The sequence below is a fragment of the Propithecus coquereli genome, unplaced genomic scaffold (assembly GCF_000956105.1).
Source record: "Propithecus coquereli isolate 6110/MARCELLA unplaced genomic scaffold, Pcoq_1.0 Scaffold503, whole genome shotgun sequence".
In the NCBI taxonomy this organism is placed as follows: Eukaryota; Metazoa; Chordata; class Mammalia; order Primates; family Indriidae; genus Propithecus; species Propithecus coquereli.
The window spans coordinates 636,465-656,738 of record NW_012150875.1 but is presented as its reverse complement, the minus strand read 5'-3'; the positions used below and the strand labels follow the sequence as shown (position 1 = coordinate 656,738).

The window sequence follows — 20,274 nt, the reverse complement described above, 5'->3', positions numbered from 1 at the left end:
TGCATGTGAACTGCTATGAGCTGCGAAGTGCTTTCTCATCAGGTAACCTGAGTAAGTGCTTCCCATTGACCATCGGTGTAAAAGTCAGAGCCATAAATAATGACAGATTTTGGAAGCTGTGATTAAAGCCACAAATCAAAGAGGAATTTCCATGTATGCATGGTGTAGAAAGGATGGCTGCCCATGAATTAAGTTGGTCTTTTCAGCCAGCCCATTGTGTAGTGCTAGTAATAGCCATCAGTAGCCCTCAAAGATTTGCAATATAAAACATTATGCATTGGACGGATCTGCTTATATGAGAGCTAATAAATCAGTGTGGATCTTGTTAGAGAATGACATTTATATAGAGAAAGTTTGCCTATGCAACTTGCCACTGAAATTTGGTTAAGTCAACAAGGACCTGCAGTATGCAGCGGTCAGTTCCCCTCCAAAAGTCAGTGAAGAATTGAGTGTTCTTTATTTGTTAGATGGATTAGGTTTGTCCAGTCTAGCTATTAGAAATAGTCCCAATTTAGCAATAGTCCCAATGTAGCAATCTGCATTAGTACTTATAAGCCTGTTAGAAGAGCAAAAATACTTCAAATACCACATTATGGGAATGGTTTATTCTGGTTCTCCCTTACATAGACTTAGTTATTGTTCATTGAAGAGTGGCTTAATGAGACCTTCTAAAAATTTTTTATTTTTATAAGCTCTACATTAATACATTCTTCTGATATTTATTTAAGTACACATTGTGCCAATAAGGCTGAACTCCTTCCTGGCCCCCATTAACCTGTCTTCTAATATTTTGAGTCAGACATAGACATAGTGGACCACGTCTATCATGTTCCCCATCCAATGTCCCCTAGTGCTATGTCAGAGACAGAATATTTGATCGTATGGATAATTGGTCTGGCCCAGGGTGGCATATCTCACATAGAGTTATAGTGACAGGATGACATGTTGAATGGAGAATCGTAAATATTGGGAATGCCTGAAGAACGGGTTCTTAATGAAAATGCTTGCTAGGATGGACGTGCCATAGCATTCTGCCTCTAGCTCCAGCTCTGCTCATGTCTGGGCCAATAAAAGTATCTCATTGGGTATGTTTTATTGTGTTTATTTCTTTATTTATTTTTTACCTTTTCACTTAAAACCAATTATAGTGTGGCTGCTCAGTCAGGGCTTGGTGGGTTCCTGTGAAATCTCCAGCACCCCTTAACCATTGAAGGTGGCGGACGGTGTACTTTCCTCTGCCATGCTCATCCCTTCACTTGGAATGTTTTTTTTTCTCTTTCCCAGATCCTCTCTCTTCCTGTGTGGCAGATTCATAGTCGATCTTCAAGGGCCAGCTCACATGACACTTCTGTCCTAGGAAAGCTGTGTCCCATCTCGCCCACTCTCCTCCAAGCAGAATGCTCCTCCTGTGTTTGTTTATACCTCTGTCCCATGGCTCTCGCCACCGTGGCCTCGAGGGATGTTCCGGTTATGATGATCTTTGTTCCCTTGGGAACTTTGGAGTGCAGAAACCCTGCCTTTTCATCTCTGAATCACCAGTACTTTGTTGAATTGCAACTTAACATTGTAACCTGAAGTTAACCATGAGGGAAGAGTGTGTTCGAGGTGGGTTGGCTGTTAACGTGCCTTATCTTTTTGCACTGAACTCTTGATTCTTTTCTTGCTGCAAAATGACCTGTATTTTTTTCCTTCTATTTATTAGATAATACCCACTGTACTTGAACCTGTGAAGCACATTCACCTAACATTATACTTAAGATATTAATTCGTACTTAGTCTGCTTTAAGACAGATTGGTGTCTGGTGAAAAGCATTGGCGTACAGGCAAGTACTCAAGGATCCACAGTGCGTTTTAACTACAGCATCCTCATCTGATTTATTTTATACCCCAACTTGTTTTAAATGAGGAATACTGACAGTGTTAATTATTGTTGGTAGTTGGCCCTTGGGTAAGTAGTTAGCATTGAGGAAGGTAAATCCTTTTTTCTCAGAGTTGTGGGGTCCAGAAATACGTTTTTCTGGGGGGCCTTTTCACCAGAGAAGAGTTCATTTTTTTTCCCTTTGTTACCCGGCATCAGGGTCAAAAGATAATAAATCCTGTTATTCTTTGCAAAGTGAGCAGGACCTCCCTGAAGAGGAGCTGCTCCTGTTTTGGGTGTGTGCGCTCAGAACCATAGAACCACTCTGGTTTGTGTTAGATGGCGGAGGTGAGCTATTTCTTACCTATTGAAGTGGGTTTTTAAACTTGGATCACCTCCCTGGAGTGCAGGTAGCAGCCACAGCCACTGACCGTGATGCCACAGAGCTGCAGGTATGTTAGGCATACAGTTTAGGGAAACAGGGTGGCTCATGTGTGTACAGCAGCTACACGCACGAGCTGCATACGGGATGGCGAGAGAGGCACCGACCGCTGCAAATCGCAGGAATGCTTCTCCGAGCCCTTTCCGTACTTTCTTTTCTAGCTTTAAGTATTAATTGTTTTTGGTAAAGCGTGAGTGATGTCCCCTGTACACTTGCCAGTAGACCTAGACAGTGGCAGAAACGTAGAAAGCAGCTGCAGCTCAAAAGTTTATCATAGTGTAGATGTGGAAGTCAAAACATGGTCGATACTGGTTTATTTTATATTTTACGTTGGGTCAAGGCAGCTTGAAGTTATTGTTAGAAACTGTTTGCTTCAGAAAGCTTTTCTCTTCTGCATTATATTAAGCTTTCATAATGGAATTGGTAACTTTTAAAATGTAAAAAAAAAATGAAAAAAGTTTGAGCAAGGAATTATTTATATGCTACTTCATATTTCATTTCTGACTTGAATGCTTAAGATTCCTGATGTTTATGTGTGGTCTGGACTTGTCTTGTCCCAGAATAATTGACTGCTTGTGATATGGCCATGCGGACCTTAACCCCTTGTTCCTGTGAACACTTGCCAGATAATATACCATCTTAGAAGTGGCTAGAAATGTAAATTCTAGAACACTCTTTTTGACAGCAGGAATCACTTTTTGTGCTACTGCCATTGTCACGGGCCACAGCAAATTAGCTTGGCAGAACTTTACCATTCATTCATTTATTCAGCAACCTTTATTGAGTACCTGTGGTGGGCCAGGCATGTCAATGAATCAATCAAAGATTCTTACCCTGAGGGTGGGGTTGGGCGGTGGACACAGCTGATGAAGAGTAAACATAGGAAGTAAATGTTTTGCGCTTTGGAAGGTGATGAGTTCTGTGGGAAAATAGAAAAGTATTATTAGATCAGGGTAAGGTGGGGGATGCGTAATTTCAAAATAAGGTGGTCAGGGCCTCATTCAGAGGATGATGAATGAGCAAGGAGTTTACAGAGGAGAAGGAATTAACCTGAGAGGACATCTGGGAAGGAGAGTTCTAGGTAGAGGGATCAGCCACTGCAAAGGCCTTTGGCTGGGGAAGTGACTAGAGTGTTTGGGAAATAGGAGGCCTTGTGGCTGGAGGCGTCGAGGGCGATTAGTAAGTGGGAGGTGAGGGGAGAAGAGGTCAGGGTGGGCCAGATCTTTTCCACTGACCAGAAACCCCTCAGGTACTGACACCTGATAAGTCTTTCTCTTTTACAGTTTCTTAACTGAGGGGTGATTCCCTCGCTCCCCTCAAGGTACATCTGGCAATGTGTGGAGATGGTTTTGACTGTCACAACTTGGGGAGGGGGTGTTCCTGGCATGTAGTGGGTAGAAGCCAGGGATACTATTATACTAAACATCCTACAGTGCCCGCCCCTGCAACGAAGAATTATCTGGCCCAGAACGTCAATAGTGCTGAGGTTGAGAAATCCTGCTCTATTATTATTATATAGTTCATCAGCTGTTGATTGATTTAGTTTGTCTTTAAAGACTTAATAAAGAAAAAAACGTTAAAACGTCCCGGGAAGAGGTTATTAATCACGGAACTGGGTCAAAATGCTTTCACAGCTGACTTTGATGCCAATGCTGGCTCTGTCTTTTCAGTTTGAGGGAAGGAAATCCAAATATTGCATGTACGTTTTAGTAAACCCTGGTGCTTTTAAGGAGCTAAAAAAAATCTAACATATCATTCACAGGTAGATAGTAATAATCTTACTCATAATCTCATTAATTTGTACTCAAATAGGATTTTCTAATTTCGAAAGCATGTTGATCCACACAAGAGAAAATGTTTACTTGTATGATAAAAAAAATTGATTTTCAGTACTTGGTGTAAAAGGCACTATTCTTTGCATATGAATATGATGTTATCAGTAGGAGTATTTTCTTTGGATTGCACCAAGCCAGTATTTTTCAGAAGCCAATCATTTGTGTACCACTTTTTCTAATTTTTACTTTATCACTATACCACCTATATTTTTCTTTATATCAAATAACTTTTTATCTAAACACATTTTAGGAAACTTGTATCAGTTGCTTTAAATGAAACTTAGCCAAAATATCATAAAACAGAAATAAAATAACATTATTTAAATTCTAGAGACACACAGTGCTTGCAAAAGATTCTGCATATGAGACCTGCTTTGTATTAAAAGGAAGATTACCAGTTTTAGGGAAGTTTTCAAGGTACAATAGCACCAAAAGGAAACTTTCTTTGACTTAATTAGAGAATGAAGAATGGGGAGTGACTTTCCTACAGTTTGATTTAATGACATTTAATGTACCTGCCATCTGTTGCACTTTGGCTTGTGCTGGCCCAAGCTGTCTGAGCTCTGACCAGGCTGTGCCTTCGTAGTAGGGCTAGCTGGGGTCAAAGCTGCAATCGGAGAGTGTAGAACCCATGAGTGATAGAATGGAGATGCCAGTTGGCCACCAACAATCTATTAATGCAGAACTCTCCCAGGAAGGTAGCAGTTAGACAGCCTGGTTCTTTGTAAAATTATAATTCCATTTCTTAAAGCAAAAATTCCTGTTATTCACATTTCTTACAATTTCAGATGAGTTTTAAACATCGTTCCTCTCTTTGTCCCTCCTGATGTACTTAATATGAATTACCAAAATTTAAATGTACTATATTCATTATTGGGATAATTGAATACTTTGATTAACTCATGTACACTATATTGAATGGTAGAATTCATTGATTTTATTTTAGCAGTTATATGATAGCTTTTGACCTCTTTTCTCTTTTCTGAAACTGAGATATCTCATTTTTGCGAGCAGAAGTGCAAAACTTTATAACTCACATTGTGGGTATAGCTCCAGGTGGTTTTAGGCTAGATGCTGCATCTCAGGTTTATTTTTGTGAAAGCTAGATTTTCTCAGCTTTCTCAAAGGCTCCTAGGCTCTCGTGAATTGAATCCTGGTAATCAGAATCTCAGGAGACTGATTTCTATAGAAACCAATATTTATGAAGTGTGTGCTGTGTGCCAGGCATCATATAACATGAGTGTTTAAAGGACCTTCAAGTCTAGCTGCAGAGACAGAAACAGTCTAGTTAGAGTTGATGTTATACCACTTTATGTAAAATGTTGAAACCTGACAACTGTATAGTTCCATTTATTGCCCCCTCACTTTATGTTACAGTTTTAAATATATAATACCTGTATATATGTTATAAATTCCATAGTACAAGGTTATATTTCTTTGCTTTGAACTGTCATTTTTTTAAAATTAAGAGGAAAAATAGTTTTTTTATATTTTCCATTTCCAGTGCTCTTGATTCCTTTTGAAGATACAGGTTTCTGAGTGGTATCATCCCACTTCAGCCTACAGAATTTCTTTTTAGCATTTCTTGTAGTCTGCATTGGCTGGCAGTGTTAAAAAGGGGGCGTTAGAAACAAATTTTTAGTTTTGTTTTCTTTTTAATTTGACAATGTCAGATTCCTGAAGGGTATTTTCACTGGATATCAAGTTATGGATTTATAGCTTTTTTTTTTTCAGTCCTTTCGGTGTTGTGGTTTCACTGTCTTCTGCCTCTACTGTTTCTGGTCAGAGTCAAAAGTTATTCAAATTATTGCTTCATGTATATAATATTTGTTTTCTCTGCTGCTTTCAAGATAGTCACATTTGATTATTAGCAGTTTGACTATGCTATGTCAAGGTGAAGTTTTCTGTGTCCTCTTGGGGTTCATTAAGATCCTTGATTCTGGACATTTATGTCTTTCACCAAATTTGGGGAATTTTTGGTCATTATTTTGTAATTTTTATTCTTCTGTTAAGTGCAGTCAGCGAATTGTAAGATTCAAGATATTGTTTCTGTTCTAAAATTTTTATTTGGTGCCTTTTTATGGTTAACATTTCTTTGCTGAAATTCCTTATCTTTTCATGCATTACTGGCATATTTTCCTTTATATCCATAAGCATTATTATAATAATTACTTTAAAAAGCTTTGTCTTCTAATATTTGGGTACTATCAGAGTCAGTGTATTTTGATTCTTTTCTCTTTCAGCTAGTTCATGTCTTGCTGTTTCTTCATGTATTGAGTAATTTTGGATTGTAACCTGGATATTGTAAATGTTATATGTTATAGAATCTCTGGATTCTGCTACATGCCTCCAAAGAATATTGTTTTTTTTGTTTTATTTTCTTTTAGTAGGCACTTAAATTGACAGGGGTCAAACTGTTAACTCATCACTCCTATAGTGGATAATATTCTAAATCTCAGTTCAATTGTTTTAGCTTTAGCTATACTGACTGGGGTTTGCCACGCAAATGCATGATCCAAACCAGGGCTTGGGCAGAGTTTAATACAAAGGCTTCCCCTCTCTGAATGTTTTCTTCCTGGGATTCCCCTTCTTCCCCTCCTGCACGCTTTCTATTGGCTATGGCTGCCCTGAACTCTGGAGATAGAAACATAAGCAGTATCAGTAATGTAATATGCTTAGCGATTTAATAATAACAATAGCAGTTGAGCTTTTCAAAGTGCTTATGTGTATCAGGTGCTATATAACCATATCTGTCTTATGTTATTTAGTCTGCACTACAGCAGTCATCTAAGGTAGGCATTGTTATACCCTTTTTAAGCTGAGGGAGTTGAGAATCAGAGAGGTGAGATATTTATCCAAGGTTACTTGCCACTAAGAGGCAGAGCTGGATTTCAGAATCAGGTATTCTGACTCAAGGCTCCACATGCCTGTTGATTATATAGTTGTGCTTCAATCATCTTTTCAGTGGGAAATCTGCTTCATCTTTAATTTTTTCTGTTTTCTTTGTCTTTGGTATTTTGCAGTGCATCTAAGATATGGATTAGTTATTCAGTTTAGGATTTGTACTTCTTCAAATTTAATATTCATCTTTTTTTTCCGTTCTGGAAAATTATTAGCCATTATCTCTTTGGATGTTGCCCTTTGTAATTTTTACTAGTTCCTCCTTCTAGATTTCCTATTGGACTTATCATAGACCTTAGTATTCTATTCTTCATGTGTTCTAATTGCTGTCCCATATTTTCCATCTCTTTATTTCTCTGTGCAGCATTCTGGGTGATTTGTCAGATCAGTCTTCCAGCTCACCAACTCTTTTTTTTTTTTTTTTTTTTTGAGACAGAGTCTCACTGTGTTGCCCGGGCTAGAGTGCCGTGGCGTCATCCTAGCTCACAGCAACCTCAAACTCCTGGGCTCAAGCGATCCTCCTGCCTCAGCCTCCCGAGTAGCTGGGACTACAGGCATGCGCCACCATGCCCGGCTTATTTTTTCTATATTTTTTAGTTGTCCAATTAATTTCTTTCTATTTTTAGTAGAGACGGGGTCTCGCTCTTGCTGAGGCTGGTCTCGAACTCCTGAGCTCAAACAATCCGCCCGCCTCAGGCATGAGCCACCGCGCCTGGCCACCAACTCTCTCTTGAGCTGTGTCTAAACTACTATTTAAGTCAGTTACGGAAATCTTAATTACATTGTCTCTATTTTTCATTTCTACTTGGTTTTTTCTTAAATGTTTCTGCCCTGCCCCCACACTGTTCTCTTTTTGTTTTATTATGATGTTTATTTTTTTTAACCTTACTCATTCTAGGGATAGTTATTTGAAAATTTATTTTGGATTTTTCTAATATTTCTAATCTTGGGGTGTGAATTCTCTTGTGTGTTTGGTCTACTAACTCTTCTGATTATAGGTTGTAGCCATGTGTAGTGTAAAATTTTTTATTGCCTGTTTATCTTTAGGGGTTGTTTTATGAAGTCCTACGTGTCTTGGGTGTGAAAGTGTTTCTTTGAGACAGTTTCTTGTTTGCTTCTACTGGAATGCTTGCAATTTTAATGAATTGTGTCGGCGATCCTCTTAGTAGCTCAGCTTGGGTATATCCTGTACTTGGGGTTAGTGTGAATTTGGACTACACACTCAACAGGCTGTGCAGACCTCTGGTTTTGATTTCTCAAGAGTGACTAACCCCTCTTCCCACTCCCACCCTAACTGTATATAGTCCCATATCCACAGCTGTCTTATAATGGGGCAAATTGATTTCAAATTCATTGCCCATATCTTTTATCCCCATGTGGGTATCAGAAATCCAGTCCTATAAACTGGTATCTAGATCTTAAATATTGTCATAGGGTGTCAACCTCTGCTGACTAATTTCACTTTGATTTCTATCTTCTTTTCTGGCCTTGGAATTGTCCTTCCTGTCTTTCTATGTTTTAAAATATTTTGTTGGGGTGTGTGTGTGTGTGTGTGTGTGTGTGTGTGTGTGTGTGTTTCAGGGGGTTCCATTCTCTTCAACTCCATTGTCATGTTTGAAATCTCAGCAACAAGGATTTGAACTTAGTTGTCCAAAGCTCATGCTCCTCTGGGATACCACACTGGGGTAGGATAGTGATATTGGCAATGAAAAAGGGGACTGATGTTAGAATACAAAACAGAATGTCAATTTATTATTTGTAACAATGAGATAAATATTTGCCTAGAAGGCTGAGTTATCTGGGTTCATAAGTCAGCTTTCCACTGGACAAAGCCGGGAGTAAGAACTTGACGGTGCTTTTTCAGCACCAGTCAAGGGCAAATAGGATCTTCCTGACAAACATGAGGAGGCTGGCAAATTTAAGGTATATTTTTTGCACATCTTTATGATGAAATGAAGGTGTCCCTAAGGGCCTTGCAACTCCCTGTGGTCTCATAATTACTATGTATTCTCTGGATCTTAATTGGGGTTCTCAAGGAGATTGTTAGGATCACAAGGTCACTTCATAATTATGGGATCAGAGCAAAGGGAGTTCGATGCTCTTCAGGGTCGTTTTCATCACAGCAGTGCCAGCAACTTGCCAGGTAGATTCACTGTTGCCACCATAAGACCTGGCTTGGGAAGAATAGAAGAAGGGACAGATGTTATGTCTTCTACTTATCTTTCTTGATTTTTTTAAAGTCACTTTTATTGATGTATAATACATATACAATAAAATTCACCAAAGTTTAATTTGTTAAGATGAGTCTTAACAAATAGAGTTGTGTGACCACAACCATGGGACCATAATCAAGATACAAGACATTTTCCAAAGCCCCCAAAAGTGTCCTCATGCCCGTTTGCCATCACATTTCCTTCCCTCCCCCCCAATTCAGGTGTCTCAGTCTGAAGCTGGGTAATTTATAAAGAAAAGAGGTTTATTTGGTTCATGGTTCTGCAGGCTGTACAAGAGCATGGCTCCAGCATCTGCATCTGGTGAGGGCCTCAGGCTGGTCCCACTCATGGCAGAAGGCAGAGAGGGGCAGGCACCACATGGCGAGAGGAAGGGAGTGAGGGAGGGCAGGGAGGTGCCAGGCTCTTCTCTCTTGGGAACTGATAGAGTGAGAACTTACTCATTACTGAGAGGAGGGCACCAAGCTATCTGCCCCTGCCCTACCCCGTGACACAAACACCTCCCACGAGGCCCCAACCTTCAACATTGGGGATCAGATTTCAGCATGAGATCTGGAGGGGACAGATATCCAAACTATATCACCAGGCAACCACTGATTTGATAAATATTACTATATTTCTGTCTTTTCTAGAATTTCATATTAGTAGAATTATGCAGTATGAAATCTTTTGTGTCTAGTTTCTTTCACTTGGCATAATGCTTTTGAGATGTATCTGTGTTGTAGCATATTGGTAATTCATTCCATTTTATTGCTGAGAAGTATTCTCTCATATGGATATACAACAATTTGTTTATCTATTTAGCAGTTGATGGATATTTTGCTTATTTCCAGGTTTTGGCTATTATGAATAAAGCTGCTATGAACATACAAGTACAAATCTTCATGTAAACATGTTTTCTTTTCTCTTGGATAAATACCTAGGAGTGGGGTTTACTGGGTCTTGTGGCAAGTATGTATTTATTTATTTTTTCCATTTCCACGATGTATGAGTGATCCGGTTGTTCCATATCCTTGCTAATATATTTAGTATAGTCAGTTTTTTAAAAAATTTGGCCTTCCTAGTGGGCATATAGTATTATCTCATTGTGGTTTTAATGGACATTTCCATAATTACAAATGATGTACATCTTTTCCTGTATTTAACTGTCATTTGTATGTCTTCTTTCGTGAGATGTCTATTCCAGTCTTGTGCTCATTTTTGAAATTAAGCTCTAAGATATATATTCTGGATACAGATCCCTTATCAGATCCATGTTTTGCAAATATTTTTGTCTCAGTCTGTGTCTCAGTGTTCCATTTTCTTCTTTTGAAATGCAAAAGTTATCAATTTTGATGACATTTAATTTATCAGTATTTTCTGTTATGGCACATGCTTTTTGTCTTTGCCTTACTCAAAAGCGCAAAGGTTTTCTGTGTTTTCTTCTAGAAGTTTTATTATTTTATGTTTTTAATTTATGTCTGATAGATTTTGAGTTAATTATTTTACATGCTGTAAGGACCATGTTTGTTTTTCCCTATGTTTGTTCAGTTATTCTAGTGCTGTTTGCTGGAAAGGTTGTCCTTTCCCCATTGAATCACCTTGGCACCTTTGTAGAAAATGAATTGAACTTAGATTTGTGGACCTCTTAATGCATTCTCTCTCCTGTTCCATTAATCTATATGTTTATCCTTAAGCCGGTATCACAGTGTTGTGATAGTAAGTCTTGAAGTTGGAAGCTATGAGTGTTTCTACTTTGTTTTTCTTTTTCAAAATTGTTTTCGCTGTTCTAGGTCCTTTGAAATTTCTATATAAAGTTAGAATCAACTTTTTTTAACTTCGAAAAAATTAGTTGCTGGCTGAGCGCGGTGGCTCAGGCCTGTAATCCTAGCACTCTGGGAGGCCGAGGCGGGAGGATTGCTCGAGGTCAGGAGTTCGAGACCAGCCTGAGCAAGAGTGAGACCCCGTCTCTACTAAAAATAGAAAGAAATGATCTGGACAACTAAAAATATATAGAAAAAATTAGCCAGGCATGGTGGTGCGTGCCTGTAGTCCCAGCTACTCAGGAGGCTGAGACAGAATATTGCTTGAGGTCAGGAGTTTGAGGTTGCTGTGAGCTAGGCTGATGCCATGGCACTCTAGCTCGGGCAACAGAGTGAGACTCTGTCTCCAAAAAAAAAAAAAAATTAATTGCTAAGCTTTTACTTGGGATAACATTGGATTTATAGGTAAATTTGGGAAGAATTGACATAACAAAATTGAGAAGTGGGATAACTAGTTTCAGAATTTTTAAAAGATTTCTCTCATATAGGTCTTACACATATTTTGTTAAATTAATTCTTAATTAATATTTTTGATGCTATCATAAATGGTATTTAAAAATTTCCATATCTAATTATGTGTTGCTAGTATACAACTGCTTTTTGTAAATGTGTATCCTGTAATCTTGTAAAACTGACTTATTCTAGTTGCTTTGTAATTCATTAGATCTTCTACAGTCATGTTGTTTGTGAATATAGTTTTCCTTTTTCCTTTATAATTCGCATGCCTTTTGTTTTCTTACCTTATTGCTATTTTAGTTCTATATATGCTATAAATCGCATAATACATTGCTATTATTTTTCCTTTAGTAGTTAGTTATTCTTTAAAGAGATTTTTAAAACTGAGCAAAAATATTGTTTATATTTATATATGTATTTACCATTCCTGGTCCTCTTTAATTTGAGTAGCTTCAAATTTCCATCTGGTATCATAGTCCTTCTTTTTGAAGAACTTTTAACATTGCTCATGGTACGTGTCTGCTGGCAATGAATTCTTTCAGCTTTTGTTTGTTTTTAAAAGTCTGTACTTCCCCTTATATTTTGAAAGATATTTCTCCAGGTAAAGAATTCTTGGCTATTTTTTTTTTTAATACTCTTAACGATATCTTGCCATTTTCTTCATTGCATGAGAAATATTATTTTTCTTCATTTCTTCACTTTTTATGTAATGTGGCTGTTTTCAAACTATTTTTAAGACTTTTTCTTACATATGCAACTATTATTTGTCAATTAAAACCAAAAATTTTTTAGAAGATTTTCTGCTTTATCAGTCGTTTCTAGCAATTGATTATGATGTGCTGTGTGTGATGTTTCATCATGTATATTCTGCTTGGGGTTTATTGAGTTTCTTGAATCTGTAGGCTTATATTAATAGTTTTGATCAAATCTTAAAAATTTTCAGCCATTCTTCTAATCTTTTTTTGTTTTTCCTTTCTCTTCTTTGCTTCTTTCCGTTGGAACTCCCCTTACACATATATTATGCTGCTTGATATCGTCTTCAGGTACCTGCTACTTTGTTCTTTTTTATTTTTTCTCTATTTCACTTCTTTCTGTATTTCACTTTGGATAGCTTCTATTGCTATATCTTCGAGTTATCTGATTTTTTTCTGCTATCTGCTCTTCATTTTATTCAGTTTATCTTTTCATTCATTCATTGTGTTTGTCATCATTTGAATGTGCATGTGGGTCTTATGTATATTTCTCTTTTTCTCCTTAACATCATCATGTTTTCTGGAATATATGAAACATTCTCTTAGCTGCTGTTTAAAGATAATTTTCTATTCCATCATCTCTAACATTTTTGCGAACTTTTCCTGTTTATTCATTTTTCCTGGTTGTGGTCATATTATTTGGCTTCTCTTCATGTTTAGTAATATTTCACTGGATGCCAGACATTAAGAATTTTGTGTGATTAGTTGCTAGGTTTTACTGTACAAATTGTGGAAATCCAATAATGTTGGGTTTTGTTATGATGTCTAGTTAACTTTCTTGGATTCCGTTGGATTCCATTGAGGCTTGTTTTAAAGCTCTGCTAGGGCAGGTCTAGATAAGGCTCCACTGTAGACTAATTTAGCCTACTATTCAGACAGTACTTTTTTGAAGATTCTCATCCACGTGCCACGTATTACAAGGTGGTTCTTCTCTGCCTGGAGGGAACCCAAACTGTTGCTTACTCCGTCTTAATGCTGGATGGTTCTTTCCCCAGCCGCAGGTAGCTTTTTCTCCTTTGCGTACGGATTAGCTAAGATTCACGGAGGCCACTCTGCTGACCTCCGTGGCTCCCTGCCCTGCAAATTCCAACCTCCTAGGCCTCCTGAAATGGGGGTCTCTGTTGCTGGAAGCTGCCTCTGGGGCTCCCCTTGTGTGTGTCCCTACTCTGAGGGGTCATATCCTGTGCTGCCTGTTGTCTGGTGCCTGAAGACTCTTGTTACGTTTATTTGTTCTGGTTTTCTGGTTGTGTAAACGGTGAGGGTCAGTCAGGTCCCTCTTTAGCCATCTTGGCTGGAAGTGGGAGTCTTTCCCTCCGGCCTTCAGTTTCTTTAGAGACCATCACCTTTCCCTTTGGCTGTGTTGTCTTTTAGCCTCTCAGTAAGTTCTTCTGCATATCCATCAAAAGAAGGCTGGGCTGGCGTGTAGAACATTTGGGTTCTGAGAATCCCAGTTCTGTTGCTGGTTTTTAGGGCACATCTCTCTACTTGTCAAGCATGTTCTAAGGCTTCTTCTTGTTTCTTTATTTTATGATTCTATATTATAACATTTTTTTTTCAGTATTTGGTTTCATGCATTCAAGTTTCTTTTGAAGGTGTCATTCCTTCTATGAGCTCCTGTTGATTGAGCACCTACTACTTGTTGGGTACTGCCCCGGGCACTGGGGTCACCGCGCCCTTGTGGAGTCTTAGTCATGGTGTAATCATGATCCCTGCAGCGGTACTTCTGTGGCCAGTGTTGGCAAGACAGAGCCCCCGGCTCCAGGAGAGGCTACAGTGGGAGACTGGCCTTCTCTGGGGGGCAGGGGTGGGCTCTTTTGGACCCTGATACCCAAGCTCAGGTGGGAGGAGGGGAGTATAAATGAGAGTGTCCCAGGCCATGGAAGCAGCAGGTATAAAATAATCAAGATGCAGGATTTTGGTGTATTTGAAGAACTAAAGGACACTGTGAGTGAGGCTTAGAGTGGGAGGCAGGAAGGGTTTCTTTGAAAATTAAAATGTAGGTTTCCTCTCTAGCAGTATAGCACAGTGCAATGTCTGGAGTCTGAGTTCAAGTTTTGACTCTGCCATTCTCTAGTTGTGTGACCTTCAGCAACTTTCTTAACCTCTCTGAGCTTCAGGGTGTTTTTTTTGTTGTTGTTGTTTTTTTTTTTTTTTTTTAGCAGAAACATTGAGAATAATACAGTCGTTGTCAAGATTTAACAAAGTACTGCTACACAGAAAGCTGTTAGCATAGTTCCTGGCTTACTGGAAGTAACCAATAAGGGCAAATTATCATCCAGTATTTTATGACTTATACCTTTTATTTCCTTGTGTATAGTTAGTATTGTTTTACACAATTAGTGTAGTAGGATTATTAATATTCTCCAAGAACAACTATTCTTTAGTGGAACTAATTGCTAAGTTTCTTAGTTCTCTGACTAAATAGTTTCTTGAAGAGTGTCCGGATATTTTCCGTTACTTTAAAACGATAAGTTCTTAACCCATAAAGTACACAGTGGGCCTTAAAGTATCTTTTGGAACTCCTGATCCTGTATGGAAAGTTTTTTTTATAAAAAATCTTTTAAATATATTTTTTTTGGTATAGGGTCTCACTGTGTTGCCCAGGCTGGAATACAGTGGCTCAGTCATAGCTCACTGTAACCTTGAATTCCTGGTCTCAAGTGAGTGTCTTTCCTCAGCCTCCCAAAGTGCTGGGTTTACAGACATGAGCCACCATGCCCAGCCTCTGTGTGAAAAGTTCTAAGTGTGTATGTCCATGGGTATCTTCAGGTTCCAAAACTATTTGTGACCGTCCAAATTTGAGAACCACTGCTTTAAACGTAATGTGTTCAAGTCCACTCCAGCTGGGTCTGCGGGTGCTCTGTAAATATCTGTGGGGTGAAGGCTGCATGTTCCTACTGGGCTCTGAAATGCACTGAGAATAGCTCATATCAGGTGACTTTGGTCATAGGGCTTGGCTGTGATCCAGTGTAGACCTGTGCCATCGGAGGCAGTGAGGGTGCAGAGAAAGGGCATATTTAATTATGTTGCACAAATTTTTTTCTACAAATATATAATTCTTTTATTAAATTTTTCTGAGTAAATGTTATACAGTATAAATTTTTCATAAGCTTTTATTACTAGCCTAAAATAATTAGTTGAGAAAAAATGTGCTTGGTGTTTCAAAGAAGAACCTAGGCATAAACTTGTCATCTCTTACTTTAAACTCTTATCAGTTACTGTCAAAATTGACCTTGGTTTTCCTCTCTGCCAGGTAGGACTCCTCTGCATTCTCGTGCCAGTAGTGCTACTCGCCCAGCTATATAGTTTTCACCTCTGTAGTAGGTGCCAAGTAATCTTTCTGGAACTAACAATTGAGGCAGTTCTCTTGATAAAACTAGCCTCAGGGAAGTCCTTGGCAGCCTGTTTCTTTTCTTTATTTTTCTAGATCAAAAATGGAAAGGTTGGGTGGGGATAGTAAGGGAAGGGAGGGCTCTACTAGGTATATTTCTCTTTACTGTGCACAAGCTCCAGCCAGGCTTTCTCTGAAACAGCAAAAGTCCTCTTAGTAATCGTACTTTGAGTCCACGCAGTTCCTACCTGCCTCATCCCTAGGATGCCCTCTTCTGCAGGCACGGAATGAGGGGATATCTGCTTAATAGAAAAAGTTGGTTATAGCAGGGATTCTGAAAAAAAGAAGGCGAAAACTTTTAATTTTAACCTAAAAATGCAGATTCATGTGCTGATCTTGTGATCTGAACCTTGTCTTGGCATATATACCCTCTCCTTTCCTCCATAGACCACACCCATAAGGCCTTGTCTACATTTCCAGGCTCAGTGTCTTGTGCGGGGTGAGAAGACTTGTGCAGGCAACGTGAATGTAAGCCCTTACTGTTTTTTTACAGTGTGTTTACAGTATTTTCCACTTGTTTTACCCACTCCTAATTTGACAGCTGTTTTTTAGTAACTCATCTTTATTGAATCTTTCTGAAGAATTCAAACTAATGTTCAGAAATAACAACTTTCTTTTGACAGTTGTATGTCATTGTTTTACACAGTATTTCACCAAATTACTGAATTAGAGTAGGAAGAACAATGGGCGTAGCAGGGCCGGGAGCACAGAGAACTGCCTCTTAGTGAGCAGAGGACTCCAGGAGAGGACAGCTGCGCATGAGCCCGCTTCTGCTTCGGGCCAGCTAGGTGAGCGACCGAGGGGAGGTCACTTGCCCTCTCTAGGTATTGGTTTGCTCATCTGTAAAATTAAGATAGGAATAGCCTTCACTGAGTTGGGTTGGTGTGGGAATTGAATCACGTATGCAAAGCACCTCCCTGGCCCCCGCCCAGGCCCATTACATGTGCTGGAAAAATGTAGCCATTATTTTTAATTGTGTTACTATCCCAACAACTCCTCTTACCACTATCATTCCCACAGAGTAGCCTCTTAGCTATGCATGCTCAGTGTGCCCTGGGACTAGTCAATGTGTTTCATAGAGTGGATGCAAAGATTAAGTTAATTTAGTGGTTGGTTAAGAACTTCTGCTGTTTTGTTGGAGAGCGTCCTTGGTGAAATGCATAGTCTTAAAGTGAATTTATGCATTATGTGTTTAATGAGCGTCTACTTAATGTGCCAGGGCGTCATGCTAGGTTTGGAAAATCCAACAGTAGCTGGACACAATCCTGCCCTTGGGAGCTCCTACTGCAGATAAATCATTAACACTAACATAGCAGGAGGTTGGCAAAGGTTGCCACCACCAGGAGCACTTGAGGTGTGAGGAGAGTGGGCAGGGGAGGCTTTCCAGAGAGGCTGCACCCTAGTTGAGACTTAAAGGCCAGATAGGAGACAGCAGGTGGAGAACAGCATTTGCAGAATGCCTTGGGGGTTGAGAGGGCCGCTGGCAGTTCCTACAAACCAAAGCATGGGGTGTGTCAAAATTGGCCAGATCTCGTAGGTCTTCACATGTGTGAACTTACGTGTTCCAGCATCTTGTCGGCACAAGGGTAGGGTTTTATCCCCACCCGTAAGGTAAGAACATGGATGTGTAGACAGGTTAAGTGATTCAGTATAGCCACACAGCTAGTAAGTAGTAGTTGTGGGATTCATTCTATTCCAGGTGTGTTTGACTGCAAGAGCCCATGAGCTCAGCCACCCCACTACATTGGAGGGAAGAGCAGGTTTAAGGAGAAAGAGTAAGGATGATAACTGGCTCGTTTTGGGCCTGAGTAAGTTGGAGGAGCCTATTAGCCACATCCATGTGAAGGGGTCTGGTTGGGTGTAGCCAGGCCACGGGGGCGGTGGTGGGAATTGATGTCATAGAGTAGATGAGGCTGTGTGAGTACATTTAGGACAGCCCACATGCAGAGTGGACTTGCTGTCAGATTCTTGCTAACAGGGTCGAACTTACTTGTTGTAAACCTATTTGGATAGCACTACATGGCCATTCTTCATGGAGGTGAGTCTCTTTGTCCACTTGTTTCTGAGTGGGGGGTGTGGTTCCCATTCATGCTGGCGAGAGGTGACTGCATCAGACAGCATTGAAAGAAAGGCGCCCTGCTTTGCTCTATGCCTCTGGTCCTTGTCACCTTTCTTCTGGGATTCTACAACTGCTCACTTCATTTTAGATGAATTCTTAAGTTTGCTATTCTTAGATGCTTCAGCTGGAAAGGACAGTGAAGGTAGAAAGAATAACACATGACCATGTTTTTGGTCAAGTGTGACTTGTCACAGTTGATGCACACTTGTGGGTACTTTTTTTCCTCTTCCCCTTTAGATGGATTTGAAGACTATGGTCCAGATTGTGACAACATGAGGGTAACGGCCTTCTTGGACATTCCAGGCCAGGATAACCTGCCTCCACTCACTCGCCTGGAGAAGTATGCTTTCAGCGAGAACATCTTCAACCGGTGAGCTCAGCCAATCTTTTGCACATTGACAGCCCTGTGTTGTGTTTGGTTTAAGCTGACACTTGAGGATACTCAGGGGTGATGAGGTGGAATACAGGCTATCGTCAGGATGTTGAGATTCTGTCTGAATGACACCATTTTATTAGGCGTCCATTATTTTTTTACTGTTTTACTGACCATCTGGTAAGTCAGGAAGGAAAGGTGATGAAATTTCATGGTGTTTAAGTGATGGGGATTGCTCACTGGATTTCTTTCACATATGCAGTGCTCAGAAAAGTAAAACGCATTGCTTAGTTTAGAAGCTCGGAGAAGCGTCAGTTGGAAGCCTCATCTGCTCGCTTTGGTCTTGAGTGCACTGTGCTTTCTGGACATGCTCTGTTGTCACTCCTTTTGGACAATAGAGGGTTCGACTCCAGGCTCGGACTGGCTCAGCAGATGACCTTTGTTCTTATTTCCTGAAGAAAGGAGAAACTAAGGCATCTCTTTCCCTTTGTACTCTGCCAAAACTTCCCTGAAACCGAAAGCATTCTTCCCTCCTATCTCATAGGGGGCGTATTTCTCCTCTTGCTCTGCCCTTTCGACCGATCCTCCATCCCTGCCTCGCTGTCTCTCCCTGAGACTTTGCCTCCTTCGGGTTTTCCTTGTGTCTCCTCGCCTGTGACTCTCGCCCTTTCTTCTGCTTAGGAACACTGGCTCATCTCTCATTCTGATCTGTCCTCTGAGCTTCTCTAACTGTATGTCCCTGACTGCACTGCTCTCCTGTGAAGACTGGCTGCTGCTCGCTGAGCCTCTTTCCTTGCCTTCCATTTACTCTTACTTTTTAAAGATTATATTCTGTGCCAAACATAGCCTAAATCCTTTACATCTGTCTATTAAGTCACAGAAAACTCACGACAATGTTCCTTACCTGATAAGTCCAATTATTATCTCCATTTTACAGATAGGGAAATGATGGTATTTTGAATGGTGTTTTCTGATGAAAAGTTCTTAATTTAAATGTAGTTCACAATTTATCAACTTTTTCTCTTATGGTTAGTGCTTTTTATGTTGTGTAAAAGGAACACTGGCCTCTTCTGAGGCCACCAGATGTTCTCTTGTATTGTCTTCTAGTTTTATTGTTTTACTTTTCACATTTGGATCTACAGTCCACCTGGCATTACTTTTTTTTGGTTTATGATATGAGGTAGGGGTCAGGTTTTGTTTCCTTCTATGTGGAATCCAGTTGGCCCAGTGCCATTTATTGAAAGGATTGTCTTTTATCTATGCTCTGCACTGTCACCCTTGTTTTAAATCAAGTGTCCACGTCTGGACTTTCTGGTCTGCTCTTTTGGTCTATTTATATGTCACTGCACCAGTACCAAACTCTCTTCACTATTGTGACTTTATCATAAAACTCTTTTTATCACAGAGAGTAAGTCCTCCGCTTTGTTCTTTTTCAAGATTGTCTTGGCTATTCTTGGCCATTTATATTTCCAAATACATTTTGGCACCAGTTCATCATTTTCTAGAAAAAGATCTGCTGGGATTTTCATTAGAATTGTATTACCTTTATTAAATCAATTTGTAAAGAATTGACATCATTATAATATTTAATCTTCCAATCCTTCCATGTTTTAGATTTTCTTCAGTTTCTGTGTGTGTACTCATGTCTGTGTGTACACACACACACACATATATATATATGCACAAATAATTATAAAACTATGTTACATTCTTTTCTGTTGTAGAGATCTGTATCTTATTAGATTTAGTTCTAGGTATTTGATATTTTATGCTAATGCAAATTGTGTCATTTTTTAAACTTTCCAACTGTCGCTGATACATGGAAATGGAATTAATTTTTATATTTTTATTTTGTCTTATTATAATAATTACGCTAAGTTCATTTATTAATTTTACTGTCTTTCCTATGGATTCTTTTGGGTTTTCTACATACTACAGTGATGTTTGCGAAAAAGGATAGTTTTGTTTCCTCCTTTCCTATCTTGTTATTTATTTATTTATTTAAGAGATGGGTTCTCACTGTCACCCAGGCTAGAGTGAGTATAGCGGCTCGATTACAGCTTACTGTAACTTTGAACTCCTGGGCTCAAGCGATCTTCCTGCCTCAGCCTCCC

General features: G+C 39.4%; 1 protein-coding gene across 1 annotated transcript in view; it reads left to right on the top strand.

The window, feature by feature from the left end:
* Window positions 1-20,274, top strand: part of LOC105820073 (serine/threonine-protein phosphatase 4 regulatory subunit 1-like) — an 81,914-nt gene that overhangs the window by 9,335 nt on the left and 52,305 nt on the right. The window contains exon 2 of the mRNA XM_012656481.1: window positions 18,025-18,157. Coding sequence (XP_012511935.1) covers window positions 18,060-18,157 — 98 coding nt within the window. The 5' untranslated portion in view covers window positions 18,025-18,059. The remainder of the gene's footprint in view (window positions 1-18,024; window positions 18,158-20,274) is intronic.